Source organism: Mustela nivalis (assembly GCF_964662115.1).
Source record: "Mustela nivalis genome assembly, chromosome: 6".
Lineage (NCBI taxonomy): Eukaryota > Metazoa > Chordata > Mammalia > Carnivora > Mustelidae > Mustela > Mustela nivalis.
In genome coordinates, this window is record NC_139025.1 from 86395989 (window position 1) to 86422192 (window position 26204).

The window sequence follows — 26204 nt, forward strand, 5'->3', positions numbered from 1 at the left end:
GCCTCTTTCATTAGGCTGGTCCTGCATTATATCCCTTATAGTAACCTGGTAATTATAAGTCAAGTGCCTTCCTGAGTTCTATAGGCTCTTCTAACACAGCATCAAACCCACTGAGGGGGTTGCAGGAGCTCACAAATTCTTGGTCAACTGATCAGAAATATGATACATGCAACTGGCACTTGCAATATTGCGGAACTGAGCCCTTAACACATGAGATCTACAGTAACTATGCTATTTCATGTCCAAAAGGAAGTGAATTGCTACGCACCCAGCAGTCCGAGAACATACCACCTATTTGGTGTCAGGAAAAATAAAACCCAAAGAGGCGTGGCCTTATTTTTCTTTCATAAACTTAATTACCCTTTAACCAATTCAGTAATTAAATACGAAACACCTATTGTATCTACTCCAGGCACAGCGTTATAGGTAAAGAGGGTTACTAAATTCAAGAAACTCACCTTGACCTATCTGGACTTTCACCTTTTCCAGCAGCTGTTAGGATAACAAATTCTGTAAATTTCCTACCCACTCTGTAAGGCATGGCTTCCTTTTCTGTGTCTTTTTCCTTCACTTGTTCCCTGCACAGTAAGCTCGAACCACAGAACATCATCCAAGCCCATCTGCCTTTCCATGTGGAATGTCTGAGGCAAGATTCCCCGGAATACACACAGACTTCAAAGAGACAATCCTTGACTACAGACTGACAATGCGTTTGCTGTCAGTGGTTCTCATCTGGATGCAGTACAGGGATAGGGTGGTGGGGAGGTGGGTGGAGATCTGAAAATGTGTTGGGTTGGACACCTGCGTGGCTGTCTATTAAGCATTAGCCTTCGGCTCAGGTAATGATTCCAGGGTCCTAGGATCAAGTCCCACACTGGGCTCCCTTCTCAGCTGGGAGTCTCTTTCTCCCTCTGCTCCTCCCCCTGCTCATGCTCTCTTTCTCAAATAAATAAAATCTAAACAAAGTAGAGAAAGCAAATACTTAATCATGAAGAAATTATTAGTATCTGGAGTGACTATTCAACAACGATAAGCAGACTTACCATGAGACCACGAGGTTTCATGAAAATATCTACTGCTGATGTGGGTTTCAATGATATATGGGATAGGACATAAAGTTTTAAGGGAAACAGAGGCAGGAAGGGGAAAATACCATTAACGTGTCTGTTTCTATGCTGTGAAAACAGAAGTGGTATCACATGGAAGGTATTCATAAATGTACTCACACGTCTGGGTAGGTCGGTGGGCATCTAACCCTCAAATCCACTTGCACGTATACTTCTTCACCAGTCAGGCCCTGAGGGTACAGAACTAAATTGATTTCAGGGGGCTCGGTGACCTAAAAGAAAAAAAAAAAGACTTTTTTTTCCCTACCTAGAGCGTCAATTGTTAGCAATTAAGATAATGAGCATCTTAGCGGCAATGTTCTACTTTCTAAATATTACGTGCAATTGTGCTTTTATACAGGTATTTGGTCATCTTTTCCTAAAGCACGGTTTTAAAACAAAGCCTAGGGGCACCTGGGTGGCTCAGTTGTTAAGCGTCTGCCTTTGGCTCAGCTCATGATGCCGGGGTCATGGAATGGAGCCCCGCATCAGGCTCCCTGCTCAGCGGGAAGCCTTCTTCTGCCTTACATTCTTCCCCTGCTTGTGCTCTCTCTCTCTCTCTCTCTGAGTGTGTGTCCCTTGCCAAATAAATAAATAAACTCTTTTCTTTTAAGTTTTTAGTTAGTTATTTGACAGATAGATCACAAGTAGGCAGAGAGGCAGGCAGAGAAGGGAGGAAGCAGACACCCCGCTGAGCAGAGAGCCCAATGCAGGGCTCAATCCTGGACCCTGGGATCATGACCCGAGCCGAAGGCAGAGGCCTTAACCCACTGAGCCACCCAGGCGCCCCAAGTAAACTCTTTTAAAAAATAAAAACAAGGCCTATGCCAGAGAGATTGCATCTTCCTTTTCAAAGTTATCTAAGAGGTGAAGCAAAACGTTCCACGGAGCTTCTGTCTGTGTATATGTTACAGCGTACCAATCACGTGGTTATGCATGGGTACGTTCTAGAGGCTGGGAGTACAGGGGTCAGTTGGACAAACACAGGCCCAACTAGCCAACACACGAGAAGACAAGGGAGTATTCTCCATAGTGAGGAGTGCCGTAAAGAAAATCAGGCAGAATGATGGAACAGAGTGGTAAGGGAGATTTTTCAGACAGGTGGGTCAGGCACCTCTTGAGTAGAGGAAACTTCAGTTGAAATATGACTACTGAGATAATGACAAGTGACAACCACATGGAAACCCAAGGCTCTTCTAAACGTAGATACACTCTCAGTTGACTGCTTTTCACCAAAAAAAACAAAATATTCCATCTACTGCTCTTTTTTTTTTTTTAAAGATTTTATTTATTTATTTGACAGAGAGAGATCACAAGTAGGCAGAGAGGCAGGCAGAGAGAGAGGAGGAAGCAGGCTCCCCGCTGAGCAGAGACCCCGATGCGGGACTCGATCCCAGGACCCCGAGATCATGACTTGAGCCGAAGGCAGTGGCTTAACCCACTGAGCCACCCAGGTGCCCCTCTACTGCTCTTTATTAAATATGCTTTTTTTTTTTTTTAAGCTTTGAGGCAGTTTATATTATCTGTACATCATGAGAGAAGGGAGGCTGAGGGAAGAAATATTCACTTTCATGGTCCAGGCGCTTTATCAACCCTATAGGTGGACACCGTTTCTGTTTTACAGACGAAGCAGTTCAAGCTCAGAACCTTTCAGCTGTTTGTCCAAAGACACAGGTGACAAGGCTGGATTTCAGATCCAACTCTGGCTCCCAACCTGTGTCTTTTTCATCCCCGCTCCCTTGTTACTTACTGCCAACTCTGAGGGGCTGTGATTGGGCTTTGTTTGACTTTATCTTGGAACATCCAGGTGGCCAAGGCAAAAAGGGAAATGTGACTGTTATTTCTTTTTTTTTTTTTTTTTTTTTTTAAAGATTTTATTTATTTATTTGACAGAGAGAAATCACAAGTAGGTAGAGAGGCAGGCAGAGAGAGAGAGGAGGAAGCAGGCTCCCTGCCGAGCAGAGAGCCCGATGCGGGACTCGATCCCAGGACCCTGAGATCATGACCTGAGCCGAAGGCAGCGGCTTAACCACTGAGCCACCCAGGCGCCCTTTTTTTTTTTTTTTTTTTTTTTAAAGATTTTATTTATTTAGTGACTGTTATTTCTTTCACATTTCACAGAAAAGGAAAAGTATCAAAAAAATTGGGGGAGGGGGCAACGAAGTACACAGCAATACTAAATTCTAACACATATTTAGAATTACAGTACCCTGAATTATATAATAAACAAAATTCTCATCAACGATGTGTGTAATCTATGGAAGCTCAGTTTTCATAGGGCTTTATCCTAATGCTTCCTCGAAGCCGTGGAGTCAGGCTCCAGGGAAGCACAGTTCTGTGAATGTAGAGAAACGTCCAGTAACCCACGAGGTCTTCCATGTACTCATTCAGCCGTCTCACGTCATCGCCCACAGTGATGGGCACAGACTTTGTCAGGCACTGTGAGCACCAAGAAGTAAGAAAACAGATGTGGTTCCAGCTGTCGTGGAACTTCCAGTCTCATGGGGTGGTGTGTGTGGACAATTAATACCTAAGTTCAGAAAGTACTACCGAAGAGAATACATGACATGACAGAATCAGCTGCCCCAAGATATGCCACTTTGGTGTAAGGACTCTTTTAAGCTAAGGGTACTTAAAAACAGAAGGTACGAGAAGGGCCCTCTAACCCTCTTTCCTTCCTGAAAACAGGAGATAAAACGCCTGTGTGAAAGATGCTCACCTACACTGGAAAGAAAGAAATAGCCTAGGATGCCTTCATGGCTCAGTGGTTTAAGCATCTGCCTCTCGCTAGGTCATGATCCTAGGGTCCCAGGATCGAGTCCTGAGTCAAGCTCCCTGCTCAGGAGGGCGCCTGCTTCTCTCTCTCCCCCTGCTCCTCACCCCTGTTCATGCTCTGTCAAATAAATGAAATATTCAAAAATAAAATAAATATTATCAGAGAACACCGAGGCCAAGAGAATTCTGTGCAAACAGAACTCCGCCAAATAATTCTGATCTTTCTTCAGTTTCCCCATATGTTCATCACTTTTTCACAACTGCCTCTTTGTTCAACCTACCCTGTAAACACTTAGGCCTGGCCAATTCTTCGGGTCTTATTCTCCGTATGGGGTTTCCAACATACATGTAAAAATCTGCATGCTCTTCTCCTGTCAGTCTGTCTCATGTCACCTTAATTCTAGCCAGAGACCCTTTTAATTCTAGCCAGAGACCTAGAGTAACATCTTGCCTCCCTACACTCTACTTCAAGAATAACTCGCAGCAGGTATGAGGGAACATCCTTGGACGTGGTCATCAGGCAAACCTGAGCACGCTGCCCTAAAGCCAACAGAAGCCAGAGACCAAGCATTCCAGGAGGGAAGAGCACATGAGGAGGTTCGAAATGAACAAGAGGCTGATGTGTTCCAAAAAGCCCAAGGGCGGCCAGTGTTTTTCTGGAACACAGGAGGGAGGGGGGACACCAAGTAAAGCAGGAGAAAGGTGTGTCTGAGATAAAGTGGACAAAGAGACTGGCCTCAATGGAAGGAAACAAAAGGAAAAGTGTCTTGTTACTGATGCTTCTGAGGCTCAGGAGGTGGAGGACAGAGAGCATCCACTGCTGGGGTTATGTGGACTGCAGGTGACCTTGCCAAGAGCTGGCTGAGGGCACTGAACACAGACCCTGGTGTGATGAGGAGGGAACACTAAGGGAGAAGGACTCGCCTCATCTGGACAAGTCCTTTGGAAGGTTTGGGCATTAAGGGGACAGAGAACGGGGGCCACAGATGGAGGAGGATGTGAGATCAAGAGAGAAAGCTCTTGTTGTGTCTTCAAGATGGGTGACACTAGAGCATGTAAGGATGCTGATGGGAATTTTATGGAATTGGAGGAAAGAGACAAAATTAGGCTCTGTTGGAGGGCAGACAGCAATGGGCACAGAGAGACACATAGGAGGAGGGGCCCTTTTCCAGAAAGACAGAGGACATGAGAAGAAAAAGCACATAGAGGCTGGTGGGTTTCCTCCAAAGAGCCTCCAAGGTTTGAGCATGAGAATGAACTGACAGGGTCCCCGGCCTCCTGTCCCCCTCCAACCAGGGCAGGCCAGCTGTTCTCTGCTTTATATCCAAGACAGAATTCTGCATAAGAAACATCTAGCTAAAAGCAGTTGAAACAGGTATTCACTAGGAAGAAAAATAAAGACTATGACCTTGACCAGTCTCAAACACTCTCTCTTTTAGAAAAACTTTTTATTATAGAAATTTTCAATAATGAAATACATAAAAATTTTTTTTCAAACAAAAGTAGATAATGACATAATGAACTGCATGCACTCACCATTCAGTTTCAACAATCACCCACTTACGGACAATATTGTGTATCTATATTACCTCTACTCCCAAACATCACCTGAAATTATTTTGAAATAAATCCTACCAACCCATCTTTGCTGTGTTATTCATTTTGTTTTCTTTTCTTTTTTTGAAGATTTTATTTATTTACTTGTGAGAAAGAGAGCAAGTATAAGCAGGGGGAGTGGCAGGCAGAGGGAAAGGAAAGGGAGAAGCAGGCTCCCCACTGAGCAGGTCCTGCAGAGCACCTTAAGCAGGTGCTTAAGGACTGAGCCACCCAGGTGCCTGTTATTCATTTTCTAACAAGAATCCAGCTCCATAGGAAAGTTATATATGTCCATTTTACAGATGTAAACACTAAAAGAAAGGCTAGCTAGACTCAAAATTTTACCAATGCTTTCCCTACCAGCTCAAACCTTTGCAGGCTTTTTCATCTCACAGGTTGCAAATCTTATGCATCACAACTTATAACTTTATCAAGAAAATAATTCTGGGGGATGCCTGGTAGGCTCAATCAGTAAAGAATGGGATTCTTGATCTCAGGGTTGTTGAGTTCAAGCCCCACATTGGGTGTGGAACTTAATTTAGAAAAAAAGAAAAAAAAGGGATGCCTGGGTAGCTCAGTTGGTTTGATGTCTGCCTTTGGCTCAGGTCATGATCCCGGGATCCTGGGATTGAGCCCCATGTCGGCCTCCCTGCTCAGCAGAGAGTCTGCTTCTCCCTCTGCCTGTCCCTTCACCAGCTTATACTCCTCTCTCACTTTCTAATAAATAAACAAAATCTTTTCTAAAAAATTAAAAACTAATAAATAAATAAAATTATCAACAAGCCGTATAAGTAGAAACTACAAATATCAACCAAAGGAGATATCTTTCCTAGGCCCAGGATGGAAACCAACTTTTAACATACAGACAACATACACCACATGAAGTGAGTTATCCCTGCAGAGGCAAGACAGAGAATCCAGTTTCACCTTCCCTTTTGTCTTTCTGTAGGAAGTGAAGCGTGTATCTGAATGTAAGTAGACTTTACAGGGAAAGGGTACAGAGAGCTCTTTACCAGATGTCCAGAGTCTTGGGAACAGAAAACAAGCTTCAGAAAATAGAGGCCAACTGGGGGATTACACATCTTGAAGATCTCTTCACTCAAGAGAATGCCTAATAAACCACAATGAATCCAGTAAAGGATGGCTGGCCAGCCTCAGGGAAAAAGGCCTCTGGGCCAGTCCCAGGACCACCATAGGGAACATGCATGGGTAGGAACACTGGGGCCTAAAGAAGTACCAAGCACTCCACAAACGCTCCTAGGCTGGGCCAGCCATATAACACCATGTACGTCTAGTGTTCCGGTTATTTCCACAACATGGAAATGACAGCAGGGGAAAAGCAATAAGAGTAATAAGCTCAGGTAATGCCAAAACTTCTAGGAAGGAGGAAGGAGTTCTGAAGCAAAGTGAAGAGATTCCTGGATACATGAAGGTTTCAGCTCTAGGAGGTGCAGGGGCCCAGTGATGGTGGCTTGGAGGAAGGAAGAGACCCAAGGCCACTGAGGAAGGACATACTCTTGGACAAAAAACTAAGAGCTTGTCTGGATCTGAGTACCAGGGGGAACTAACTCAAAAGAACAGCACAGTGAGGAAGTGGGTGTCTGCTACTTTCAAGGCCTTTATCTCTGGCTGACAATTTAATTGGACCAGCATGATATTCTTCTCCACAGGGTATAAACATCAGGGCATTTCTCAGCAGACTGCTGCTCCCCCAATATCCACTCTCCCCTTATTTCTTAGCCAACAGAACCCCTGATTTTTTTTTTTTTTTTTTTTTTTTTTTTTAAGCTGGATACAACTCCTTCGCAGCTAACTCTGGCCACCAAATTTCTGGCTAATAAGATGAACCATGGGCACCTGGGTGGCTCAGACGGTTGAGCCTCTGGCTTGACTTTAGCTCAGATCAAGATTTCAGGGTCGTGGGATCAAGCTCCACGTCAGGCTCCACACTCAGAGGAAGTGCTTGTTTCTCTCCTTTTCCCTGCTTGCTCATGCTCATGTGCGTGCTCTCTCTCAAATAAATACAGAAAATCTTAAAAAAAAAAAAAAAGAGGAAAGAACTAACACATGCAACTTCGTCCCTTTCTCCTTTCTGCTGACTGGAATGCAGATATGATGGCTGGCATTCAGACAGCCATTTTGGACCATGAAGGGCACATTAAGGATGGTGGAACAATAAATCAGAAAAAGCCCTAGATTCCAGACTTCTGCATGCAGAAAAAGAAACTTAGTTGTCACATTTTCTGTAATATGTAGCCAAACTTGATACTAACCAATATAGACACATGGAGGGAAAAAAGAAAAAGAGAAGAAAGAAAGAAAGAAAAAAAGGACAGTTAGGAGATAAGGACTTAAGATAAGAGCAGAATACTTGTCAGCTTTCCTTGAGCCTGCAGAGTCTGCAGGGGCTCTGAGGGGCTTCTCAATAGGAGAGGCTTCTGTGCAAGCCATATTTAGGATACCATGCATGAGCTTACATTAGGGCATTCAAGGAGTCCTGGAGCTGAACAAGACTTGATTAAAAATGATGGTAACAACCAAGATTTTCTGGGGAGTGGAGTGGGTAGGGCCTCCTTCATGCGTTCAGAAGATAAATGGTCATCAGAACAGTGTCGATAAAATTCTGACTTTATACAAGGAAAGAATGAATTCCTAGAATACCTACAGGCAAGTATTTACAAGGTAAGGGATAACAAAAAAAAAATTTTTTTTTTGAGAGCACTAAAGAAGAAAACACAATGCAGTATGTATCAGATACAAAATGTACATACTACAAAATTGACCTTAATAAAACCAATTTGGCACCCCAACGTTTATCGCAGCAATGTCCACAACAGCCAAACTATGGAAAAAGCCTAGATGTTCATCAACAGGTGAATATATAAAGATGTGGTATATATATACAGTGGATATTATGTAGCCATCAAAAAAAAAAAAAGGGGCGCCTGGGTGGCTCAGTGGTTTGGGCTGCTGGCTTTGGCTCGGGTCATAATTTCAGGGTCCTGGGATCGAGCCCCGCATCGGGCTCCCTGCTCCGCAGGAAGCCTGCTTCCCTCTCTCTCTCTCTCTCTCTGCCTGCCTCTCTGCCTACTTGTGATCTCCGTCTTTCAAATAAATAAATAAAATCTTTAAAAAAAAAAAAAAGAAAGAAATCTTGCCATTTGCAACGATGTGGATGGAACTAGAGAATATTATGCTAAGTGAATTAAGTCAATCAAAAAAAGTTATCATATAACCTCACTAACAGTAGGAATTTGAGAAACAAGACAAAGGATCACAGGGAAAAGGACAAAAAATGAAAGATGAAACCAGAGAAGGAGACAAACCATAACAGACTTTTTTGGGGGGGATTTTTAATTTTTTATTTGACAGAGTTCACAAGTAGTCAGAGAGGCAGGCAGAGAGAGAGGGGGGAAGCAGGTTCCCTAGCAAGCAGAGGACCCAACTCCGGGCTCGATCCCAGGACCGTGACCCGAGCTGAAGGCAGGGGCCTTAATCCACTGAGCCACCCAGGCATCCTTATAACACTCTTAATCTCAGGAAACTGAGGGTTGTTGGAAGGGAGATGGCGGGGCTGGAATAGAGTGGCTGGGTGAGGGAATTGGGAAGGGCATGTGCTATGGGGAGTGCTATGAATTGTCTAAGACTGATGATTCACAGACCTGTACCCTTGCAACAAATAATACATGTTAATGAAAATAAATTTTAAAAATTGTGACTAAATTCATACAAAAATAAATTTGTTTTGAAGAAGCAAGTGACACAAAGGCAACATAAAGAGAAGTCACGGCAAGAAGTAATCTATGTAATATCACCGATTACTACAATAAGATGTGACCTGTATGTGTTCTTGGGATCATGAAGCTGGATACGTTCCTAAACTGTGATGTAAAAAGAGGGGAAAAAGTGATGCAAACTCAATTCTTTTTTTTTTTTTTTTTAAAGATTTTATTTATTTATTTGACAGAGAGAAATCACAAGTAGATGGAGAGGCAGGCAGAGAGAGAGAGGGAAGCAGGCTCTCCGCTGAGCAGAGAGCCCGATGCGGGACTCGATCCCAGGACTCTGAGATGATGACCTGAGCCGAAGGCAGCGGCTTAACCCACTGAGCCACCCAGGCGCCCTGCAAACTCAATTCTAAAAAGTAAGACAGATAATGCTCATTTGGACTCATCGAAACAAACGCTCACTCTTCAAGAAACAAAACCAAAGGATCTTAAAATACCCCAAAGTAATGAACAATAACCTCAAGTGTGTCTTCCCAGCACAACGCACGCATGCCTCCCAAAAGAGACCCCTGCCAGTGCCGTCAGACACGCCTGCTATTCAGTCTGAACCTGCTTTTCTCTGGACATTTCCTTAACACTCAGGCCCAACAAAATAAACTGGTTTAAGGAATTGTCTGTTTCTGTTAAAAGTACTAGAGTTGGGACATCTGGGTGGCTCAGTTGGTTAAGCCACTGCCTTTGGCTTAGATCATGATCCCAGGGTCCTGGGATTAAGTCCTACATCGGGCTCCTTGCTCTGCTGGGAGCCTGCTTCTCTCTCCACCTCTGCCTGCCTCTCTTCCTGTCTGTGTGTGTGCCCGCGTGCTCTCTCTCTCTCTGACATTTAAATAAATAAATAAATAAATAAATAAATAAATTCTTTAAAAAAAAAAAGTACTGGAATAAGAAGACTATTAAAAATTGAGAATTTTGGGGAGCCTGGGTGGCTCAGTGGGTTAAGCCTCTGCCTTCGGCTCAGGTCATGATCCCAGGGTCCTGGGATCGAGCTCTACATCAGGCTCTCTGCTCAGCAGGAAGCCTGTTTCCTCCCTCTCTCTCTGCCTGCTTCTCTGCCTACTTGTGATCTCTGTCTGTTAAAAATAAATAAATAAAATCTTTAAAAAAAAAAACCTTGAGAATTTTGTTAGTGATGCCACATAGCAGTAAACCTTTTGGTTCCAAGGCTGAAGCATAAGGGTAATGGCAGTCCATGATTTAAATTTCACTGGCTTGGTTGTGGGGGGGCGGCGCGGCTCAGTGGCTCAATCGGTTAAGCATCTGCCTTCAGCTCAGGTCATGATCCTAGAGTCCTGGGATCGAGTCCGGCATCAGGATCCCTGCTTAGCAAGGAGTCTGCTTCTCCCTCTCCTGTATGCTTATTCTCTCTCTCTAACAAATAAATAAATCTTTACAAAAATTCACTGGATTATAAGACAAACAGCAGACGACGACAAGGTTTGGGAAATTAATAAAAACTACTAAGTTTTCTGTCACATAACAACATAAATACACTTAACACTACTGAACTGTACTCTGAGGAATGGTTAAGATGATAAATTCTATGCTACGTGTTATCTACTACAATTATATATAAAAAAGTTACATGATTCAAACCACTTTCAGGTGTTTGGCCTAGAACTGTTACCTAGAACTCTGCTAATCACATCCTCCTTAAAATTTTGATGGCCAGACTTGGCTCAATGTGGCCTCTTCCTCACATGCTTTAGATCTCAATCTGTAAAGTGGAAAGAAACTATTCTGTGTGAAAATAGATCTAGAAATAAAGTAACAAGTGCAAGCAAGATAATCTGAGTAAGTTTCTGGTTTTAAGTCTGCAAAGAAGTCAAAAATAAAAATGACAGTAAAAGCTCAGAAAAAGGAAATTAGGTAACATTCTTCTATATTTTATGTTTTTTAAATTTGATTTATTTAAACCTAAAAAAACTAAAAACAAAAAACAGTTCACCCATCCTCCTCTCCACCTTGCAAGCAAATACCAATCTGTTCTCTGCATCTATGAGCTTGGCTTATTTTTAAATTTTTAAGTATTTTTAGATTCCACATATAAGACAGTATCTGTCTTTCACTGATTTCTCCCATATCTCCTTTTCTAAAAATGAGGATTTTCTGTAACTAACTCTAAAAATCACCAAGTTCATTCACCTTCTCTCTTAAGTATTTGCCTTATCTGTCTGGTTGGGAAAGCATTTTTAAACAGTGTTAGAATTTAATAACCTACAGCTCCATTGTAAGAATATGTGAAAACAGATTAAAGACCTAAATGTGAGAGGTCCTTAGCAACATTTTTCTAGATATGTCTCCTCAGGCAAGGTAAACAAAGGCAAAAATAAACTACTGGGATTATATCAAAACAAAGAGCTTTTTGCTCAGGGGCACCGGGCTGGCTCAGTTGGTGGAGCACAGAACTCTTGATCTTGGGGTTATGAGTTCAAGCCCCACGTTGGGAACAGAGATCACTTAAAAAACTAAAATTAAAAAAAAAAAAAAAGCTTTTGCACAGTGAAAAATGAAACAAAAAGACAGTCTACTAACTGGGAGAAGGTATTTGCAAGTGATACATCAAATAGGGATTAATATCTGAAATATATATAAAGAACTTAAGCAACTCAACAACACCAACAATAACAAAAACCCATAAATAATCCAATTACAAATGGGCAGAGGACCTGAACAGACATTTTCCCAAAGACGTATAAATGGAAGGGGTGCCTGGGTAACCCAGTTGGTTAAGCATCCAACTCCTGATCTCACCTCAGGTCTTGATCTCAGGGTTGTGAGTTCAAGTCCCACACTGGGCTCCACGCTGATCATGAAGTCTACTTTTTTATTTTATTTTTTATTTTTTATTTTTTAAAGATTTTATTTATTTGTCAGAGAGAAAGCGAGCGAGATCGAGCACAGGCAGACAGAATGGAAGGTAGAGTCAGAGGAAGAAGCAGGCTCCCTGCGGAGCAAGGAGCCCGATGTGGGACTCGATCCCAGGACGCTGGGATCATGACCTGAGCCGAAGGCAGCTGCTCAACCAACTGAGCCACCCAGGCGTCCCATGAAGTCTACTTTAAAAAAAAAAAAAAAGAAAATGGCCAACAGACACATGAAAAGGTGCTCAATATCACTAGTTATCATGGAAATACAAACTGAAACCACAAGATATCATTTTATACCTGTCAGAATGGCTAAAATAAAAACCATAAGAGATAACAACTGTTGGCAAGGATATGGAGAAAAGGAAACCCTGTGCTCTGTCAGTGGGAATGCAAACTGGTGCAGCCACTGCAGAAAACAGTATTTTTTGAGGTTCCTCTTAAAATTAAAAAAAGAAATTCCGTTTGACCTAGTAATTTCAGTACCTGGATATTTGTCCAAAGAAAAAGAAAACATTAATTTTTTTTTAAGGTTTTTATTTATTTATTTATTTGAGAGACAGATCACAAGTAGGCAGAGAGGCAGGCAGGGAGAGAGAGAGAGAGAGAGAGAGAGAGAGAGAGAGAAAGAAGCAGACTCCCTGCAGAGCAAAGAGTCCGATGCGGGGCTCGATCCCAGGACCCTGGGACCATGACCTGAGCCGAAGGCAGAGGTTTTAACCCACTGAGCCACCCAGGCGCCCCGAAAACATTAATTTAAAAAGATATACACACCCCTATGTTTACCAGAGCATTATTTAGAGTAGCCAAGATATGGAAGCAACCCATGTGTCCATCCACAGATGACTGGATACAAAAGGAGATGTGCATAACACACACAGGAGTATTACTTAGCTATAAAAAAGAACAAGATCTTGCCATTTGCGACAATATATAGATGACCTTATGTTAAGTAAAGTCTGACAGAGAAGGACAAAACCCTATCATTTCACTTATATGTGGAATCTAAAAAACAACATAATAAACAAAAAGCAGAAACAGACTCATAAATACAGAAAATAAACTGTTGTTGGCAGAGGGGTTGAAAGTAGGGGAATGGGGCGCCTGGGTGGCTCAGTGGGTTAAGCTGCTGCCTTCAGCTCAGGTCATGATCTCAGGGTCCTGGGATCAAGTCCCGCATCGGGCTCTCTGCTCAGTAGGGAGCCTGCTTCCCTCTCTCTCTCTGCCTGCCTCTCCATCTACTTGTGATTTCTCTCTGTCAAATAAATAAATAAAATCTTTAAAAAAAAAAAGAAAGAAAGTAGGGGAATGGACAGACTGAGTGAAAGGAAGTAGGAAATACAGGCTTCCAGGTATGGAAAGAATACAGGAATAAAAGAGGATCAAAAGTACAGTATACCTAGGTGCCTGGGTGGCTTAGTCTGTTAAGCATCTGACTCCTGATCTCAGCTCAGGCCTTGATATCAGGGTCATGAGTTCAAGGCCCAGATTGGGCTCCATACTGGGCATGGAGCCTAGTTTAAAAAAAAAAAAAAAAAAAGTACAGCATAGTGAATATAGTGAATGATATTCTAGTAGGTTAGATAGTAACAGATAGTAGCTACACTTGTGGTGAGCATGGCATAATGCACAGAAGTGCAGAATCAGTGTTGTACACTTGAAACTAATGTAACATTGTGTCAATTATCTTTCAATGAAAAAAATGAACATGAGGGGCGCCTGGGTGGCTCAGTGGTTTGGGCTGCTGCCTTTGGCTCGGGTCATGATCTCAGGGTCCTGGGATCGAGCCCCGCATCGGGCTCCCTGCTCCGCAGGAAGCCTGCTTCCCTCTCTCTCTCTCTCTGCCTGCCTCTCTGCCTACTTGTGATCTCCGTCTTTCAAATAAATAAATAAAATTAAAAAAAAAAAATGAACATGAAAATATTGAGAATCTGAACTCACCTCAAATTAAATATATGTGATGTTATTCCACTAAGAATGTCACCGTAAGTTTCTGAACTAGGCAGGCTGATTCTAAAATTCACAAGGGAAAAAAATACAGGGACGCCCAGGGGGTGCAGTTGGTTAAGCACCTGCCTTCAGCTCAGGTCATGATCTCAGGGTCCTAAGATTGAGGCCCATGTCAGGCTCCCTGCTCAGCACGGAGCCTGCTTCTCTCCCTGCCTGCTGCTCCCCCTCTGACAAATAAAATGAAATCTTAAAGGGAGGAAGGAAGAAAGCAAGAAAGAAAGAAAAAAAAAAAAAAAGACTACAGTAAAAGTAGCCAGGAAACTTCTGTAAAGTAAATGGTGACCATACTGAATACCAAAGAAGGCTTGTTACAAATCTCTGGTAATTAAAGCAATGTGGCAGTACTGCTTCAACAGATTAATGGGATAGAATAAAGAATCAACAATAGATCTAAGTACACTTGGGAATTATTTCATGCAAAGAAAAATGTTGAGAGCTTTTACCAAGGAGAGACATGTAGTCATGAACAAATACAGGGACCCTGTCCTTATGAAACTAGATGGTTTCATATAATGTAAAGGCGGTACTTCAAATTAATAGTGGGAAAAATTGAAAAAAGTTGTGTTAGTCTAACTAGCTAGCTGGGGGTTGGAAGAAGGCAGGCTAGATACATACTTAGATGGAGCTAAGAACTTTTTGTTAAAAAGCTATCAGAATAGGGGAGCCTGGGTGGCTCAGCGGGTTAAGCCTCTGCCTTCGGCTCAGGTCATGGTCTCAGGGTCCTGGGATCATGCCCTGAATCAGGCTCTCTGCTCAGCAGGGACCCTGCTTCCCCCTCTCTCTCTCTGCCTGCCTCTCTGCCTCCTTGTGATCTCTATCTGTCAAATAAATAAATAAAATCTTAAAAGAAAAAAAAGCTAGCAGAATTAAATAAAAATCTTAAAAAAAAAAAAAAAAAGAGGGATGCCTGGTGGCTCATTTGGTTAAGCAACTGCCTTCAGCTCAGGACACGACTTGGAGTCCTGGGATTGAGCCCCAGGTTGGACTCCCTGCTTAGCAGGGAGCCTTCCTCTCCCCCTACTTGTGCTCTCTCTCCCTAATAAATAAAAATCTTTTAAAAAATATTTCTGTATTTATTTGGTCATGGTTTGAAAACAGGGGTGCCTGGGTGGCTCAGTCAGTTAGGCATCTGCCTTCCGCTTGGGTCATCATCTCAGGATCCTGGGATCGAGCCCCACGTTGAGCTCCCTACTCAATCAAGTCTGCTTGTCCCTCTTCCTCTACCCCTCCTTCCCGCTTGTGTTCTCTTTCTCTGTCGAATGGGTAAATAAAATCTTTAAAAAAAATTTTTTTAAGTTTTTTAAAGGTTGGAAACAAAGTCATTAAAGAATTAAAAGAAAACCTTAAAGACTTCATTTTTTAGTAATACTCAAGTAGGGATATCTTTGCTAGGAAAAAAAGGGGGGAAATACAAAACAAAAAAAATAGGTCATTTTAACTACATTAAGTTTTTTTAATTGCATAAATTATGTAAGTATCAAAGTGCACATGGTTTAATAGGGAAAAACATCTGCAACATATGACCCATAATGCTAATTTTTAAAAATATAAAATAACTGACAAATAACAAAGAAAAACAGATAATATATGGGATACCTGGCTGGCTCAGTTGATGGAGCATGCTACTCTTTATCTCAGAGTTTTGAGTTTGAGCCCCATGCTGGGAATAGAAATTACTTAAAAAAAAGAAAAAAAAAGTAGGAAGAAGAAAACGGACAACATAGTAGGAAAAAGTGTTTCATTCATTTACTGGAAAGATGAAAAGTCTGCTGTTTACAATGTTGGTGAAGAGAGAGGAAAATAGGGACTCTCATACACTACCACTGCGCCCAGACACAGAAGAATCAAGCTTTGGGAGTGAATTTTGTAATAGATATCAAATTAATTTTTAAGAGACTCTTTGCTGACATGAAAGATAAGCCAAGATAATTAGTAATACATGCATAACTCTAGAGTAAATTATATTTTAACCTAGTAGTGTCCAAACTTGTTTAGTACATAATTAGCATTCATTCCCAAAACGTTTTATTATTTACAAATATTACAAATGCTAGTAAACTGTGACCTCTGAAACCTACATGCTAATGCATCCCCTAAAAGAAGTCAAAGAAACCTGGAGTTTATTCAGGTCAATAAATTCTGACCTGGACAACAAATTTGGCTTAACCTGACAAGGAGCTATTAATAGCTTTTATTTAACCCAGCCTTGTGAATATTTGAACATACAGGTTTCACTGCATTTTATTTTCGATGCCGCTTCCCTCACCCCCTACACCAAGTGAGGTGTTAAGTAAGGTATGGAATGTGCACACATGAACATGAACACAAACACTTCTGAATTTTGCAACTGGACAGGTCTCTAGGGTTCTGGATAGAGAGTTGTGGACCTGCACGATCCTTCTTCCCTGCAGACAGGCACACAGGTGATAATAAGTACTTGTTGAATGACCACAGTCTGATTCATTGCTAATGGCCAGCAGTTACCTGCCTGTAAGGCCTATGAAAGTGTTCAGGCTATCCACCCTGTGCTAGGAACCCCAGACAGCTATTAGAGTTCTTCTGCCTCCTGTTTATAGTTTTTGTTTGCTTTTGTCCATCTTCTTTCTGTTAGAAAGGTCACCAACTATAAATTCTGCCATTATTGATATCCTTACCTGCAGCAGCTCCTTTTTACTTTGTCTTTCTGTAGCCTTGGAACTAGATAGCTAAGCATGTATAAAATAAATAAAAGTGGTTCTGGGGGCGTGTGGGTGGCTCACTCAGTTAAGTGTCTTCAGCTTGGCTCATGATCCGGGAGTTCTGGGATGGAGCCTCAGGCTGGGCTCTCTGCTCAGCGGGGAGCCTGCTTCTCCCCATCCCTCTGACCCACCCCACCCCCTGCTTGTACTCTGTGTGTCAAATAAATAAATAAATAAATAAATAAATATTTTTTTCATTAAGTGGCTCTGAAGGAGGTCTTACAGACTCTGCCTTGAGTCCATGGGTACACTCCGACTCCCATTTTGGCTGCTTAATGGGCCTACTTCCTGGTTCTCAATGTTTAGAAAGACAAGTTACCAGACCACCAGAAAGTTATATTACTTTTAGTGTCAGGATGTATAAGGGGAATGTTCACATTTTTACTACTTCAGGTAAAAAACAAACAAAAAAAAACCTCTTGAAATTAGGCACTAGAAAAGAAAGCTCCCTGAGGGCTAGAGGTTTGATATGCTTTGCCGGGGACTATGCTCCTGATGCCTAGAACAATAAATATTTAAGGAAGAAGCACTATGAGTGAGAGGGAGACAGCTGCTCTCACAGCTGCAGAAAATCCTATCTGTTGAGGAAATGTGAAATGCAGGAATGACAGGTGAAGGAAGAGATGACTTTTTAAATGTTACTATTCAGAGATAATTCTTCAAGAGTGGGGGAGAAACCATCAGTGTCAACTGCTTATAAGGAGCCTTTCTTTACTCCCAGACAAAATGGAAAGTAATATTTTAAATCTCATGTCATTTAAAAGGTCTAAACGCAGCACTCTCCTCCATTATGGCTAAGATGAATGTATTCTATACTGTCCAAGTGCCTTAAAGAAGTTCCTCCATGCGCAAAACAGTGAGGACACCTGGAGAGTACAGCGAGGTTTACGTGGTTTCTAGTCCAGAACACAAGGGAAGGTGAGATTTGCAGGGAATAGGGAAGGGGGGGCGGGGGAATCAGTAAGGTCGGTGCAAACTCCCGCAAAGCCTTGTCCGAACAAAGTTGCAACGGGATCTCTTACTCCACTGTTGTGTCAGATTCAAGGGCTTTCAGCTGGGGCGGGGGCTGGGGGTAGGAAGGGAAGACTAGGAGGAGGCAAGGATGTTTCGGCGTGTCAGTGGAAATGAGAAGTGTTGGTTAGGGCGGAGGAGCCGACCTGGACGAAAGGCTGGGAGAGAATCCGGCCGAGGTGGGGGTTCTGGAGACCCCGCAGAGCCGGTGCAAGGACAAAAAGTAAGCGTGGGTGGAGCCGGGAGGGACTACAGGACTGAAGAATAGTAAAAAGAGCCCGGTGGCTCGGCGTCGGCAAGGCCAGGCCGGGCCTGGCCGGGGGGAAGTCGCACAGAGGAAAGACTGGGCCGCAACACCCCAGCACCGCCCGGGCCAGCCACGTTCCTACCGATTTGCCCGCGGCCGGTCGCAGGTCCTGGAAGTCGGCGCCGTAGATGGCCTCCAGAGCCTGCAGCTCGTGCTCCTGACGCTGTGGGTAGCTCTCCGGCGGCTCGTCCCGGCCGCGCCCGGGGCCCCCACGGCCCCCAGCCATGGCGACGCGGTGGCCCAGGCCGGGTGGCCTTGCGGTGGCGGTGGTGGGCAAACCGCGGGCTCCGGGTCCGGGCTCCTCTCTCTTGACTGGCCCGTAGGCGGGGCCGCGCGCCGGGGGCAGGTCCGTGGGTAGGGGCCGCGCGCCGGGGCGGGGCTGCGTGCCGGGGGCGGGACTGCGCGCCGGGGGCGGGTCCCGGGGGGCGGGTCCCGGGGGGCGGGTCCCGGGGGGCGGGTCCCGGGGGCGGACCGGAGCGCCCAGAATTGGCTTCATTGACGGGAGGACCCGCTCGCGGAAACAGGGCAATGAGGCCAGGTTTTGGGTTTGCCGATTTCTTGCGGGCGAACTAGAACAAAGAAATCTGCAGGGACGTGGGAAAATAAATCAGTCAGAATGGAATGATAACGCCAGATGTTTTCACGAAATGCATGGGACTTCTTTATTCCAGCACAGATCGTGAGAGGAAACTCAAAAGGGCAGACTTGGATGGGTTTTCAACTCGTTTAGGTTCTAACCTTGAACCTTCCCACAAGACTAGTAGGAGTAAAGATCTTGACTTTTACTCCGCGTCCCCTCAGCTTTGTGGCCCCAAACTCATCCCTTTAAGGATGGATTCACCTGCTCTTTGTTCCTACCTTCCCACCTTTAAGAATCTCCATTATCACGCTGAAAATCAAACTGAAAAATGCTGGCATGCCTGGGTAGCTCAGTCAGTTAAGCATCTGCCCTCAGCTCAGTCTAGCCTCTTCTCTGACTCCTTGCTCAGCAGGGAGCGTGCTTCTCCCTCTGCCACCTCCTGCTTGTACTCTCTCCCTCTCTGACAAATAAAATCTTAAAAAAAAAAAAAATGTGCAAATGAAGGATGTCTTCCCGTCAGCTAGCTGTATGAACTACTAGTGAAGAAGAGCTGAAAGAAAAGCAGTGAGAGACAAGCTGGTGCCGCACGGTCCTGCCAAGAGGAAACCACCCTTAAAAGGATTTTACACCGGGCGCCTGGGTGGCTCAGTTGGTTGGACGACTGCCTTTGGCTCAGGTCATGAGTCCCGGGATCGAGTCCCACATCGGGCTCCCAGCTCCATGGGGAGTCTGCTTCTCCCTCTGACCTCCTCGCTCATGTTCTCTCTCACTGTCTCTCTCTCAAAATAAATAAATTAAAAATCTTTAAAAAAAAAAAAAAAGGATTTTACACCATCCTGGAAGGAGCCCTCTACCCTTTCCCATGTGATAGGTAGATGACAAAAACCTTATTGGGTGACAGGTGATGGGAGGGTTAATCAGATTAAAACAGCTCGTAATATGGGCCAAGAAGCCCCCAAAAAACCCTAGATCGAAAGGCCAAATTGGCAACTCTCTCTGGCCCGCATCTTGTTGGGGAGCTTTGTACTGTTGCTCAGTAAACTGTACTGTCCCTCAATAAACTTTGCTTGGCTGCCTACCACTCTTCATCTGGGCTACTTCTTCATTCTCGAAAGCATTGTGATCAAGACCCACTGGCACCAAAGGAGAAGAAGTCCTGTAACACTTGTTCCATGAAGAGAAGTATGTTTCATGCGTGTTTACTTAATGTGAATTTAGGAGGTCTTTCTGTTATAATCCTGCCTCCAAGCATGTCTTTCTTTTTCTTTCTTTCTTTCTTTCTTTTTTTTTTAAAGATTTCGTTTATTTGAGAGAGAAAGTGAGACGGAGAGCATAAGCAGGGAGGAGGGGGAGAGGGAGAGAGAAGAAGCAGGCTCCCTTTTGAGCAGAGAGCCCAATGCAAGACTTGATATCCAGAACCCTGGCTTCATGACCTGAGTTAAAGGCAGGTGCTTAACCAACTGAGCCACCCAGGTGCCCTCCAGGCATATTTTTCTTTCTTTTTATTCCTCCAAGTATATTTTTCAAATGACTTTTCCTTTATTTACTCTTCCTACACCTATACTATTTGCTAAATAATGATCTTTAAGTATCTGGCTATCATCGATTCACTCAGTGCTGGCCCAGTTAACAGAAGATAATCTGGCCCAGATAATATGATAACACAAATGCATTAGTTTGACCCAAGGACACTTCAAACTGTCCTCTTCCTTCCTTTGTTCCCCTGGGTCCTGTCCTTTTCCCAGTGATCTCTCTCTAGGTGAATGGTGCCACTCTGCCTGGATTCCTTTTCTCTCAGCTTTCACATTCAGGTAGTCCATTTCTTCAATCTATCCATTTCCCTCCATCCCATTACCACTAACTTACTTCACATCACAATCATCTCTTCATTGGGTGACCTTAACAGCTTGAAAAATGGCGTCTTCACTCTTGATCCACTTGAAGCCATTTTTTCTATTGCAGTCAGAGTAATGTTACTCTGATCACAAATATGATAGGATCACTAATGATCACAAATATGATCTCACACCAATCTTTAAATCCTTCAATTTCTCCAATGGTCTTTTATTTAAAAACTCTGATTACAGAAAATTTGAAACATATGTCAAAATAGAAGAAATATTTTAATAAACCCTCCTATACTTGGGGTGTCTTGGTGGTTCAGTCAGTAGAGCATCTGACTCTGGGTCTCAGGGTAGTGAGTTCAAGCCCCACATTGGGTCTGGAGCCTACTTAAACAAACAAACAAATAAGTTTAAATAAATAAGTAAACCCTCCTGTACTCATTACCAAGCTTCAACAATTATAGATATCTTGACAGTATTTCATTTCTCACCCTCCACCCCACCTCTGTAGGAGTGAATCTCAAAGAATCTCAAACATCATTTTTTTCTATAAATACTTAAGGATGTATCTCTAACAGGCAAAGATCATAGGAAATTTCCACTTCAGTTTTAAGGGGTAATAGCAGTATGTGATAAGCTCCCAAATAGTTCAGAAAATGAAGGGAGAAATTATGATAAGTCAAATGTAGAATATTGACTATTAGAGAAGTTAGTTGAAGGATATATGAAAGTTCTTTGGATGATTCTTATAACTTTTACATAAGTTTGAAGATATTTCAAAGTCTAAATGTCACAATAAAAGAAACTGACAAACTTTTCCAAAGTGGTTGTGCCATTTTATATTCCCACCAGTTTATGAAAGTTCTGGGTATTCTATATCCTTACCAGTAATTGATATTCTCAGTCATATATATATATATATATATATATTTATATTTATAAATTTATAAATAAATTTATAAATATACACATTTATATTTATAAATATAAATGTATATATATAAATGTATATATATAATATAATGTATATATTATATATATAAATGTATATATATTATATATATAAATTATTTATACATATATATATAGGATTTTATTTATTTATTAGAGAGAGAGCATAAGCAGGGGAAACAGGAGAAGCAGGAGGAGACATAAGCTCCCTGCTCCCAAGCTCCCCTGGATATGGGGCTTGATCCTGCCTTTTCATTCTCTTAATAGTGTTTTACAAAGAGCACAGTTCTTTTTTTTTTTTAATGTCTTCTCCTCCCATATAGTTCTTACTTTTGAGGAAATTCAGTTCCTCAGTGTTTTCTTCTATGAATCATGTTTTGTTATGATATCCAAGAAATTTTGGCTGACCCAAGATCACAAAGATTTTTCCCTATGTTTTCTTCTAGAAGTTCTATAATTGGGGTTTTACACTGAGGTTCTATTATGCGATTTTAGTTTAAAAATTATATACGTACCTACCATATGACACAGCTATTCCACTCTTACATATTTAACCAAGAGTAATGAATCACCTTTCGGTTAGGTTTATTCCTAGGTATCTTAGTATTTTTGGTGTGATTGCAAATCAGATTGTTTTCTTAATTTCCTTCTGATGCTTCATTACTAATGCATAGAAATAAAACAGATTTCTGTACAGCTTTACTGAATTTGTTTATCGGTTCTAGCAGTTTTTTGGTGGAGTCTTTAGTTTTCTATTTATGGTATCATGTCATCTGCTGGAAAAGTTGAGGTAAAAATAAATTGAGATATATCAATACAGTGGAATACACTCAGCAATAAAAAGAAATACACTGGGGCACCTGGGTGACTTAATTGTTAAGCATCTGCCTTCAGTTCAGGTCATGATCCCAGGGTCCTAGGTTCGAACCCCACATTGGGCTCCCTGCTCAGCAGGAAGCCTGCTTCTCCTCCCACTTCCCCTGCTTGTGTTCCCTCTCTTGCTGTCTCTGTGTGTCAAACAAATAAAATCTTAAAAAAAAAAAAAAAGAAACACATTATCCATGGAGTAATAAAATAGATGGATCTCAAAGTAATTATGCTAAAAGAAGCCAGACAAAAGAGTACATACCTTATGATTCCATTAATTTTTTAAAAAATATTTTATTTATTTGAGAGAGAGCGAGAACTCACATGAGCTGAGCAGGGAGTCTGGGATCATGACCTGAGCTAAAGGCAGCTGCTTAATCAACTGAGCCACGCAGGCACCCCTCCATTTACTTTTTTTTATATGATTCCATTTATATAAATTCTAAAGAGTACAAACTTAGTAATAGAAGATAAATGATCAGTTGGGATAGTGAGAATAGGGATAGGCCTGAGGGAGCGATTCTAGAGGGACAAGAAGAAACTCACGGGGCTGAAGAATATGCTTTAATACTGATTGTGATGGGGCACCTGCGTGGCTCAGTGGGCTAAAGCCTCTGCCTTCTGCTCAGGTAATGATCTCAGGGTCCTGGGATTGAGCCCCAAATTGGACTCTCTGCTCAGCAGGAAGCCTGCTTCCCTCTCTCTGCCTGCCTCTCTGCCTACTTGTGATCTCTGTCGGTCAAATAAATAAATAAAATCTTTAAAAAAAAATACTGATTGTGATGATGGTATGCTGTCTTTGGTAGCACATATACTAAAATTGGAATTATTGTGGTATAGTTTCACAGGTGTATGCATATATTAAAATTTATGAAAGTGCAATTTGAGTATATGAAATTTATTATATGCCAATTATACCTTAATAGGTTGTTAAAAGACAAAAGTTGTGTTGTTTTGTTTTACAGTGGCTTTTTTCAAATCAAGGTCGAAACAAAGTCCATACATCGCATTTGGTTGTTCTATGTCAAATAAAGCGTCAGCTCAGCAGGCTCTGGACATACAAACTCTGTACCTTGCAAGGAAAGACTGGCCCATAAGTGGCCCCTGGGAGACAACCTCCAAGCCATTGGAGCATCCAGCCTGATAAGAGTATCATTGTATAAGTGGAGTTTACAAAGAACTTTACAGGATACCCCAAGATCTTCTTATTCTCCAACCCCTCTCTAAACCCTTAGATCAATTCTGTGAGGAAGAGCCTCTATTCCCCTGTGTACTCCCTGCTTCCCCAAAGTACATCTCCTGATTTGTTTACCCTCAATTTCCCAAGGAAAAACTCCCAGATTTACTGTTGTACTCCAAATCTTAAAAACCACAATCCTCTTTCCCTTCATTCCTGAAGATTATTTTCCATAGGTGGGGAGTTCTGGGTCACTATTACAAATTGGGAAACTGAATGAGGAGATATATTCATAGATATATTCATAGATTCATGTCAGAAGGAAATGACATTTCCCAAACGACATATTGAGATAATTTAGGATACATGGAAAGACTGTGTTAGAATCTTTTAAACAGATAATTGCTTTGGTGGTAACTTAGCATAGTAAAAACTAAGAACCAGAAAGTAAACATACTGAGCCCAGTAATGTAAAGGCTAAATTCTGGACTTCTAAATCTTCAAGTAAAATTTTCCAAAAGCTACGTTGTTTTTTGCTAATTGTAAATTAAGTAGTTCTTACACATTTTTTGAAATACAAGGCTTGATAGATACTGTTTTATTTAAATATACAGAGAATTCTTTGTTGAAAGGTGAAACTATATCCCCTTTGATATTTGTGTCTTTTAATTGTAAATGAGCAGAACAGAAATATATCTTATATAGTTACCCTTTATTGATTTCCTCCAGTGTGCCAGATAGTGTTAGAGGTTTCCTTTTTTCTTTTAAGATTTTATTTATTTGTGAGATAGGGGGAGAAGCAGAAGGAGAAGCAGACTCCCCACTGAACAGGGAACCCAACACAGGGCTCAATCCTAGGACCCTCACATCATGACCTGAGCCAAAGGCAGATGCTTAACCAGCTGAGCCACCCAGGAGGCCCCCTGTTAGAAGTTTTCATTATTTCAGTATTTTATTGTCCTTAAAACAACCTTACAAAATAGGCATTTTTAAAAAAAGTAAATCTCAGGGCGCCTGGGTGGCTCAGTGGTTAAGCCGCTGCCTTCGGCTCAGGTCATGATCTCAGGGTCCTGGGATCGAGTCCCGCATCGGGCTCTCTGCTCAGCAGGGAGCCTGCTTCCTCCTCTCTCTCTCTCTCTCTGCCTGCCTCTCTGCCTACTTGTGATTTCTCTCTGTCAAAAAAATAAATAAAATCTTAAAAAAAAACATTAAAAAAAAATCTTAAAAAAAGAAAAATATATCTCTCTAACCAGTGTTGGGCTTGAACTTAAGACCTGGAGATCAAGAGTCACATGCTCTACCAACTGAGCCAGCCAGATACCCCCTAAATAGGCATTTTTATCCATATTTGGTAGAGGAGGAAATTAAACTTAGGTCATGTAACTGCCCAGTGTCACAAATGGAAATGGTGGAGCAGGCATTCAAACCCAGGTCCTGCTGACCCCAACATTCATGCTGCCCCCTTGATCCTCACTATATTAGAATCTTTTATCTTGAGGGAATTGGTAGGTTTGCCAATGTAAAGAAATAATCTGGTTTCTAGGAAAAAAAGAAATCACTTATGTTAAGCTTAAGATCTCTCCAAAAAAAGTCATTTAAATGACATAAATTTATCAGAGGCCAATATGTTTTTTGACATGGATAAGGCCAATAGCTCAATTCAAAGATACCCAGAGGTTTTTATTATCAGCCACCATTTTTATTTCACAAGGATGTAGGACATCCTGTTGCCACTACCAGTATACACAAAGATTTTTTAAAGTCCTGACTCAGTACCTTCCATTCCCTAGAAATAAAGTCAAGTCTGCTTTTTTTTTTTTTTTTTTAATATGGGACACTTCACAAATGTGTGTGTCATTTTTGCACGGGGTCCATGCTAATCTTCTCCATATTGTTCCAATTTTAGTATATGTGCTGCTGAAGCAAGCACAAGTCTGTGCTTTTTTAAATACACAGGCCCCACTTTTCGTAATTACATCTGGCAGGATACTCTGGTTTATGCTGTGATTAATGAGAAGCTCCAAAAATCTTGGTTGTTTGGTACAATTAAGGTTTATTTCTTGCTCACACGAAATTTGTTATGGGTCTTGGTAGCTCACCAGGACTTCCCTCCCCTCCTTCCTCCTACCCCAATCCACTGTAGTGACTCAGAAACATAGTCTACTTCTGAGCCCATGTTTTAGCTCTTCCAGTTCAACCTAAAGCGCCTTCCACTATTGCGGTGATCAGGCACCAGAGAGATTTGAGAATCACAAACAGCTTTACACTGCTGCAGCCCAGAAATGATTTGTCACTTTTGCCCACATAGCATTAGTCATAATCATCACATGACCCTGCCCACTTGCAAGGGCATCTGAGAAAAAGTCATCTGTGTATCTGACAGAAGAGAACAAGATATTGTTGAATGCTTACAATAGCTACATAATAAATCTGCATTATCTGTGTCTTATATAGGCATAGAAACAGCCATTTGGAGATAGAACCACTTGTTCCAGATAGGTAACGGTGCGGGCGGAGGGCATCAGGAGCCATCTTCCCTCAACATGCTGCTCCTTGGGTTTACCAAGGCAAAATGCTCCCATTGCTCCAG

General features: G+C 42.1%; 1 protein-coding gene across 5 annotated transcripts in view; it reads right to left on the reverse strand.

The window, feature by feature from the left end:
• The window catches only part of EIF2AK4 (eukaryotic translation initiation factor 2 alpha kinase 4), a 109550-nt gene extending 90994 nt beyond the window's left edge, over positions 1-18556 (reverse strand). The window contains exons 1-2 of one of the 5 annotated variants that reach the window (XR_014312988.1): positions 18278-18532; positions 1227-1339 (exon numbers count right to left, since the gene is read on the reverse strand). Coding sequence is in view for 3 of the 5 variants with exons in the window: in XM_082735534.1 (XP_082591660.1) it covers positions 1227-1339; positions 18278-18421 (257 nt within the window). In the remaining 2 variants the exon portion in view is untranslated. Of the gene's footprint in view, positions 1-1226; positions 1340-12016; positions 12080-18277 lie in introns of those variants that run through there. The other 4 variants (XM_082735534.1, XM_082735536.1, XM_082735537.1 and 1 more) reach the window with 4 other exon arrangements.
• Positions 18557-26204: the final 7648 nt, after the last annotated feature.